The sequence below is a fragment of the Austrofundulus limnaeus genome, unplaced genomic scaffold (assembly GCF_001266775.1).
Source record: "Austrofundulus limnaeus strain Quisiro unplaced genomic scaffold, Austrofundulus_limnaeus-1.0 Scaffold132, whole genome shotgun sequence".
NCBI classification, from domain to species: Eukaryota; Metazoa; Chordata; class Actinopteri; order Cyprinodontiformes; family Rivulidae; genus Austrofundulus; species Austrofundulus limnaeus.
Window position 1 is genome coordinate 629850 of NW_013952534.1, and position 9198 is coordinate 639047.

The window sequence follows — 9198 nt, forward strand, 5'->3', positions numbered from 1 at the left end:
CTTTCAGCTTTAATTCAGTGGGTTGAACAAAAATGATTGCATTAAAATGTGAGGAACTAAAGCATCTTTTAAACACAATCCCTTCATTTCAGAGGCTCAAAAGTAATTGGACAGATTAAATAATTGTAAATAAATGTTCATTTCTACAGTAGTACTTGGTTGAAAACACTTTGTTGGCGATGACTGCCTGAAGTCTTGAACTCATGGACATCACCAGACGCTGTGTTTCCTCCTTTTTAATGCCAGGCCTTCACTGCAGCTGTTTTCAGTTGCTGTTTGTTTGTGGGCCTTTCTGTCTGAAGTTTAGACTTTAACAAGTGAAAAGCTCAATTGGGTTGAGATCAGGTGACTGACTTGGCCATTCAAGAATATTCCACTTCTTTAAACTCCTGGGTTGCTTTGGCTTTATGTTTTGGGTCATTGTCCATCTGTAAGTATGAAACGACGACCAATCAGTTTGACTGGATCTGAGCACACAGTTTGGCTCTGAATACCTCAGAATTCATTCGGCTGCTTCTGTCCTGTGTCACATCATCAGTAAACACTAGTGACCCAGTGCCACTGGCAGCCATGCATGCCCAAGCCATCACACTGCTCTGCTGTGTCTTACAGATGATGTGGTGCTTTGGATCATGAGCTGTACCACACCTTCACCAGACTTTTCTCTTTCCATCATTCTGGTAGAGGTTGGTCTTGGTTTCATTTGTCCAAAGAATATTCTTCCAGAACTGTGCTGGCTTTTTTTAGATGTTCTTTTTAGCAAAGTCCAGTCTAGCCTTTTTATTCTTGATGCTTATGAGTGGCTTGTAGCGTGCAGTGAACCCTCTGTATTTACTTTCATGCAGTCTTCTCTTTATGGTAGATTTGGATATTGATACTTCTACCTCCTGGAGAGTGTTGTTCACTTGGTTGGCTGTTATGAAGGCGTTTCTCTTCACCATGGAGATTATTCTCTGATCATCCACCACTGTTGTGTTTTTGCATTGATGAGTTCACCAGTGCTTTCTTTTTTTTCTTAGGATGTACCAAACTAGATTTTGCCACTCCTAAAATTGTAGCAATTTTTCGGATGGGTTTTTTCTGTTTATGCAGCTTAAGGATGGCTTGTTTCAGCTGCTTTGACTGCATGTTTACTTCACAGCAAAATCTTCCAAATGCAAACACCACACCTCACATCAACTCCAGGCCTTTTATCTGCTTAATTGTGAATGACATAATGAAGGGATTGCCCACACCTGTCCATGAAATAACCTTAGTCAATTGTCCAATTACTTTTGGTCCCTTTAAAAACAGGGTGGCACATGTTAAGGAGATGAAACTCCTACTGTAAACCCCTCATCCAATTTAATGTGAATACCCTCAAATGAAAGCTGAACATCTGTACTTTATGTCCATGTACATTATAATGTACTATAACTTTAATATGTTTCAGTAAACATGTAAAAAGACAAAATTTGTGTCCAAATATACGGGCCTAACTGTACCTACCTTGTCAAGACTGATAGTCCTTATAGGGACCAAAGGCCAGTCCCAATATGGTGGAACCTAATTTTCAGTTGGGGGGAGGTTTAGGACGAAGGTGTGAATTGAGTTTAGGTTTGTTTTGGTGAAATAGGTCAGGTTCAGGATATAGAAATGTTTGGAAGTCAATGAAGGGTCATAATAAGGATAGACATACAATCTTGTGTGTGTAGCGCTGCTATGGCATTAGGAGGTGGTCATACATCACATGGTTTACTCTCCCTGTCTTTTCTCCACCTCCTCTCATCTGTCCTTCAACTTTTCTCCCTGCTCCTTTGCACATCTGTGTGTGTTGTGACAGGTGTTGCTGGGACACACACACACACACAGACACAAACAGTGAAGTGGCTCCACGTTGAGCAGGTCACCATGAGGCTCTGTTTGGAAGCTGTGACAGGCTTCTTTCTCCCTGACTCATCCACATGTGGCACATGGACTGGATGCATGTTCATGGCAGCACATGTCACCCCTACCTCCCAGCCTCCCCATCCACTCTCACATGTGTTTTCTGTGTTGGAGCCTCTTCTTTGTGCAGCCACAAAAGCTCACAATCACGCCATCATCCTTTTAGCAGCTGCGCCGCCAATCTGTGGCCCGTCTCCCACTGTCAGAGAGATGAGTCAGAGCGTCACACGGCGCCGTGGCCTCCAACGCTTCACTGACAGACGGGAAAAGGAGAAGGAGGAGTGGAATGAAACACAAGGACCGTAAACAAAAGAAGGTGAAACAAAAAACAACAATCAGGTGAAAACCAAAGTGTTTCCCAGGTTCTGTTTATTGGGATCTTTTACAAAAACACTGGAATACTTGTTCATCAGCACAGAGCTTCATATCAGCAGGAGACTTTAAGTCAGAGGAAATGATGAAACTGCTAATGAAGCAGCCACTCTGAGAAAATCATTGTAATATACTGACGAGCTGTGGGAACGCCAAGTTCATCCTGTATGCACAGCAGAAATTAATTAAGCAAGAAAACAATAAATTGAAATAAAAGTCCAAGCATATACTTGTGAGGACCAGCTAGCATCTGAAAAGGGAAGAGATTTTTATTTAAAGCGGTTTATATTTATATATAATTTATTTATACCGTAAAAGCTGGAGTTCCCTGTCGTCAAAAAAAGCATCATAAAAACGCTCAGATGCTTTGTATAAATCTTGAAATGAATAAACAAAAATGGAAAGGCATGTTTAAGGTTCTTTATACAGTTTGTCAAAACTCTTTAAAGCTAATTTTATGGTATTTGTTTTTCAACATATAAATAAAGCTCAACATGTGTCCGTCTCTACATCATGGCATTCGTCTCCTGTTCATCAGTCAGGACTTTCTTCTTGTTCTTTTTACTGGAGCGCTTGATCACTACAATGAAGGCGATGACTATAACAAGAGCAGACACAAATACAAACAAAACAAGTTAGTTACTCAGAAAGTGAGATGATCAGAAGAGACTTTTACCACGGCGGTCGTCAGACTTACTACAGAATCCTATAATGCCTGCCAGGATCCCAACAGTGGGGCCGATTCCAAGTTTGAAATTCTGTCCGTGCGGTGGAATGTAGCAGTAGCCCAATGTTGTGCAGTTACACACTCTCACTAGTGTGCGGAGAGAAAACATGCAGGATTAGATAGGTGTGATGAAAACGTGAAGAAATAAAATCTTGCCTGTTGTAGATAGCTCTTTGAATGATTTAAGTTTGCAGAAATAAAAGTTTAATTCTGACTGGATTGACGCAGTGGCATATCCAAAAACAAATTTGCAAGTGGTGTACCAATACCAGCATTTTGTACAAGTATTTGTGAATTGTGGTGTTAGAGTATTCAGTTTCAATACTGGTATCAGTATTGAAACAAGTACAAACATTTTTCACTTCTGATCTTTAAATAACTTTGACAAAGACTTGTGACCCACAGTTTTCTTGATTGAATCACATCAACACAGTAAAACAGTAAAAAGTTTATTGACAACACAAATATATAAACATACATATTGTACTTTGTTTATATCTTTTGCAAAAATTAGTTAGTAGTGTCCCGATACCACCATTTTTACAGGTACTCGTACGCAAAATGCTACAATACCCAGTATTGATACTGGTTTCGATACTCAACTGAATGTATCAGTTTACATTTTGAGTAAAAAATTTGTCTCACATATAAAAAATTTGTAAAAGTTCAAAGAAACTTTTTAAATGTTGCAGCAGTACGTATCATGCTGTATATTTGTCAGAGGGGCTGTAGGCTGATGAGGAAAGACACCTTGTTCTAAATAAAATAAATGTGTTTTTAAAGTGGTTGTGTGATGTTTAGGTTCTAACACAGCAAGTACCCAGTTTCTCTTTACTCCTGGGATCGTGTTGCAGAGGGAACAGAGGTACATGAGGGAAACCCAGACCTCCATCTCACCCCAGCAACACCCCCCTGGGGGGATATACTGTAATCCAGGGAGGATTTACTGTATAATTCCTCCAGCAAGTTATGGGTCTTCCTCAGGGGCCTCTTCCCAGTGGGATGGGCCCGCAAAACCTTTAAAGGGAGACATCCCAATCAGCCACCCGAACTACCTCAACTGATTCTTTTTGATGCAGAGGAGCAGCAGCTGTACCCTGAGCTCCCCTTGGATGACGGAGCTCTTCACTTTACCTACCAACCTACATTTTGGCTGCTTGCATCCAGGATTTAGTTTCTATGGTTATGATCCCCAGGTTGAGGAGTTTAAGTATGGTTTTTCTCATCTTCTGAGGGACATGTTTGGCATTTTAGCTTAACTCCAGTGGTTCTCAAAGTTGGGATCTAAACCTCGCTTTTGGTCACAAAATACTTTTTCGAAGGTTTTAATTTGATCTGCAGAATAAAAAATAAAAGTTTAAATAGTCCTACCGGCATATTTACATTGTAATTATTGCAAAGGATATAAACAGCAGTCACAAATAGGAAAATAAGTACAATATGTGTTTAGGCTATTTGTGCTGATGTGATTCAATCGGGAAAATTTGGGGTCACAAGTCTTAGTCACAGTTAAGTAGTGATCAGAAGCTTTTGAACTGCAGAGTTCAGAGTATTCAAGGCAGCAGTTAGTTGGAATAACCAGGTTTGTCTGAGTGGATTTACATCCTTCAGCTGACTCACCCTCGAGCGCCTGCGTAACTCCTACACCTGCATTGTCTTTTATGTTGATGTTAAGAGTGAAGTTGGCTTCTTTGATCGGCTGTTTCTTCAGATGCACTTCAGCTGATGTGGCTACATGACATAAAAGAAGGAAAACACACAAATCTGAATACTCAGATCATCCTCATGTTTGTGACTTTTTTTCACAAACACATACCATCGACTGTGTACAGCTCCCAGTTGGGAGACTTCTTGGCGAGGGCGAACGTGAATGGCTGAGAGAAGGGGGCACTGTCCTTGTCTTCGGCCTTGATGAGCACAGGTTTGATGTTCTGCATGCAGATGAAAGCTTGCGCCTCCGTCAATTTGGGGACATTGTCATTGACGTCTAGCAGGCGCACATGGACGACTTGCTCAGAAGATTTCTCCGGGTTCTCTTCATTGTGAAACAGAACATAAATAATGCACTCCTCTGACAGGTGCTTATAAAGATACCACTTTTCTTTCCTTACCCTTCTCGAAGGCAGTGATGGTGACCTCAAAAGTCTCCTGCTTCTCTCTGTCCAGCTTCTCCTTGGTCCTGATCTCTCCTGTGGCAGAGTCGATCTCCAGCCAGCCCTGAGAGTCGCCGTCCAGCTTAAACCTGAACACAAAAGAATACGTAATGACAATTATGCAGCTCAATCAGACCCAAACCACTTCTGACCTGAACACCTGAACAGTTTTTACCCGATCTCTTTTCCTTCTGGGTCTTTTGCCTCCACTGTGAACAACACCGATCCTTTCGTAAAGTTCTCTGGCACGGTCACATCCTGGCGGTCCAGGCTGAACTCGGGGGCCTCGTCCACATTAGTGACGTGCACGATCAGGAAGACGGTGGACTCGCTGCCATACTCCAGGCCGGTCATCAGAGGCTCTGGGTTGCGAGCGTCAATCTGGAGATTGTAGGTGGGAGAGGACTCAAAGTCCAGAGGCTGTTCCGGGAGAGATAAGCATTTTAGAAGGAGTGGCAGGATCAGAGATACAAGTTTGTTTTTATAATCTAAACAGTCCAGATAACTCAATGTAAACTGATTTTTCTATAATAGATGTGCTTACATGAGTCATTTCTTTATTACGGGACATTAAGGTGCAGATTTAACAAAACATAAACTCAACTATTAAAAGAAGATATAACGTGTGTCAAACTTAAGACCCACAGACCCCACTATGTGGCCCACTATGACATTTAATGTGTCCGGTGGAAGCTTCAGAGATGCAATAATGTTATAAAATAAGCTGCTTCAGTGCCAGCTTTGACCATAAACTACATCTCCCATAATGCATGTTGATTGTTTTATCAGCAAAATGACGGCATCTCATCACTAGAGCTGCACATTTTTCATAAGTAGTCGTGCAGAATCTTCATTTCACTGCATTTTCGTCTGAAACTTTTACTGTGACCCAGTTGTACTGCAAAGTGGGAATTTTCCACTTCAAGTCCTACATTTTAACTGGAACACCCCTCCAGTGTGAATTCCCTGTCAGAAAGTGGGAAAATTCAGAATTCAAGATGGCAGCTACTCACCATAACCGTGAGTAAAACTCTCTTACTTTTACTCTTAAAAAGATGTTTGCATTATTTATTTCACATTTAGTCAGTCGTACACATAGTACTTTTCAGTGTTTATAGGACATGGTAAAACACTGTTTCTATGCAGGAAATACCATGTAGAGCCTAGTTAGGGTTTTGTTAGCGATGTTCTTTCATGGCAATGAGATGAGGAACGTGACAATTTGTGTGTTTAGTGAAAGTTTTACAATTGGCTCTTTGAGGGCCAACATAACGCTCATGTGGCCCTCAGTGAAAATGAGATTGACCCCCCCCCCGATCTTTTTGATTTGGAGAAATATCCAAAAAGATAATATCAAAAAAGATATATTGAAATATCAAAATCTTGTTGATTTTGTTTGAATTCTTAAAGAAATTTAATATAATTTTATGCTTTTAACAAGATCAAATCACTGATTTGTGTAGAAATTTTGCAAGATGAGGCCATCAAGAATTCATTTTGAATACTCAAAGCCCCCCAGTATCATAAGAGGTCAAACCTCTGAAATGTTAGATGATGTCTAATCTGAGTGGCTTTTTGTGTTTTGTACCTTGGCTAAGACCACATGACCAACTCCTGTGTCGTCACTTTCCACCCTAAAGACTTCGTTTTCGTTGCCTGCAGAAATGTGGAACTGGATCAGCGAACTGCCGCTGCCGGGGTCATCGGCGTCCGTGGCTCTGATGGTCAGCAGCGTGTGCCCCACAGGAGTGTCCTCTGCCAGAGTGCTGTTGCCGTACTTCACCCCCAAAGTGAAACACACAGTTAGATGATCGATCAAAGAGCAGGATCAAATCTGAACTGTGATTCTGTTGCTTACATCATTCTTCTCGAACAGGGGCAGCTCATTGTTGACGTCGATCACCTTGATGATCACCTTACAGTCTGTGCTGAAAACTGTGAACCATAATCCTCAATGAGGGGTGCAGTTTGACAGTACAGATGTGCTTCCATACGTCGTGTGTGTGTGTGTGTTACCTGAATCACTGACTCTGACATTGAGGTTGTAGACCTGGTGCTCGTTTCGGCGAAGGACACGAAGTGCCTTGATGTTCCCAGAAGATTCATCAATGAAGAAAGTGTTGGATTCAGTGGTTGGTGTTTGGGACACGATGGTGTAAGTCAGCTGAGCATTCAGTGTTCCTTCTTTATCATCATCATGAGCCAAAAGCTGTCCAATCAAACTACCTGGAACAACAAGGATTAGCTTAACATTTATACTTTTCTTTTTTTTTTTCAGCTGAAGCAAGTGAGTGATCTGGCAGAATTAAACAACTACAGACCTACATGTATATCTAAATGATCTATTCTGGCCAAGGTCATGGAGACCTTGGTCAGTGAACAACTGAAGGATTTTTTAACATTAAATAATATTCAATCAGATTCTCAGTCTGGTTTTAGGAAGATGCATAGCAACACTACAGCAGTGCTGAAAGTGGTTAATGATTTTATTCATGTTTTGGATAATAAATAACACTGCGCAGCCCTCTTTATTGACTTCTCCAAAGCGTTTGATACTGTTAATCATGAGGTTTTATTACAGAGGCTTCACACTATTAGCTTGTCTGAACAAACTCTTTGTTGGTTTGATAACTATCTGACCAATAGATCTCAGTATGTTCAAGTAGGGGGTTTAGCTTCCTCTTCTCTCCGTATACACAATGGTGTTCCTCAGGAGTCAGTGCTGGAGCCACTTTTATTTATTATATATACTGTATAAATAGCCTGACTTTAAATGTGCCTCATGCAAAATTTCATTTTTACGCAGATGATACCGTTTTATATTGCTCTGGTCTCTCACTTTCTAATGCTCTTAATCAATGACAGTCTGCTTTTAATGTTTTCCAGAAAATTTTTATCATCTTAAGCTTGTGTTAAATGCAGATAAATCAAAGGTGATGTTGTTTTCAAATAGGAGATTTGAACATAAGGATCTTCCAGTCATTATTACAACTGAGGGTTTGAAAATTGAAAATGTGTCACAGTATAAATATTTAGGATTTTTAAATGATGATTCTTTCTCTTTTTCTGCCCATATTCAATAGCTGGTGAAGAAGCTGAGATTAAAATTGGGATTTTACTTCAGGATTAGATTGTGTATATCTTTTAAGGCTAGAAAATGATTGGTTGAAGCAACGTTTGTGTTTGTATTGGACTGTGGGGACATTTTATACATGCATGCTGCTCTTAAATGTCTTTATTCACTGGATACTATTTATCATAGAGCTCTAAGATTTATAACAGTTTTAAAAGGTTTTACACATCATTGCACATTATACAATCGGGTTGGATGGACAGCCTTGGACACTTGTACACTCCGTCAGTGGTATATTTTTATTTACAAGGCCATACTAGGACTTCTTCCATCTTACTTGTTGTCCTACATAAATAGAAAGTCCACTGGAAGGTTCTCTTTCGTTGCAAGAATTTATTTTTGCTTTCGGTGCCTAAAGTCCGAATTGAATTTGGAAAGAAATCTTTTCAGTTTTCTGCTCCATCTTCTTGGAATCATTTGCGGTAATACTTGAACCTAAAGGAGCTGTCGTCACTAGATGTTTTTAAGGTTGTTCTTATTGATTTTGGTAAAGAATCATCTGTTTGTAAATGTTTTAACTGAGGAATCTTTTATTAAAGGGGCAATATCATGTAAAATCAACTTTTTTGAGTTTTATATCATGTTATAATGTTATACTCTCATAAAAAACATGCCCAAAGCTTTGCTCTGACTCATTCAATTCAATTCAATTCAATTCAGTTAAATTCAAAAATACTTTGTTGATCCCAGATGGAAATTAGGTGTTGTTGTAACTCATTTAACTAAAGAATTATTGTAGATGCTGATGGCTGTGGGCAGGAAAGATCTTCTGTAGCGGTCTGTATTACAGCGAAGTTGAAGAAGCCTCCGACTGAAGACACTTTGGCTGTGTCCAAAACGACAGGACGGGTCCTCCGGAGGACCCAGACTCCCCGGTCTCGGAGGGC

General features: G+C 40.3%; 1 protein-coding gene across 1 annotated transcript in view; it reads right to left on the minus strand.

Moving 5' to 3' along the window:
• Positions 1 to 2277: 2277 nt before the first annotated feature.
• cdh17 (cadherin 17, LI cadherin (liver-intestine)) overlaps positions 2278 to 9198 on the minus strand; it is a 19967-nt gene continuing 13046 nt past the window's right edge. The window contains exons 11-19 of the mRNA XM_014015621.1: positions 7195 to 7404; positions 7037 to 7113; positions 6767 to 6955; positions 5354 to 5598; positions 5137 to 5267; positions 4842 to 5060; positions 4646 to 4756; positions 2996 to 3112; positions 2278 to 2896 (exon numbers count right to left, since the gene is read on the minus strand). Coding sequence (XP_013871075.1) covers positions 2805 to 2896; positions 2996 to 3112; positions 4646 to 4756; positions 4842 to 5060; positions 5137 to 5267; positions 5354 to 5598; positions 6767 to 6955; positions 7037 to 7113; positions 7195 to 7404 — 1391 coding nt within the window. The 3' untranslated portion in view covers positions 2278 to 2804. The remainder of the gene's footprint in view (positions 2897 to 2995; positions 3113 to 4645; positions 4757 to 4841; positions 5061 to 5136; positions 5268 to 5353; positions 5599 to 6766; positions 6956 to 7036; positions 7114 to 7194; positions 7405 to 9198) is intronic.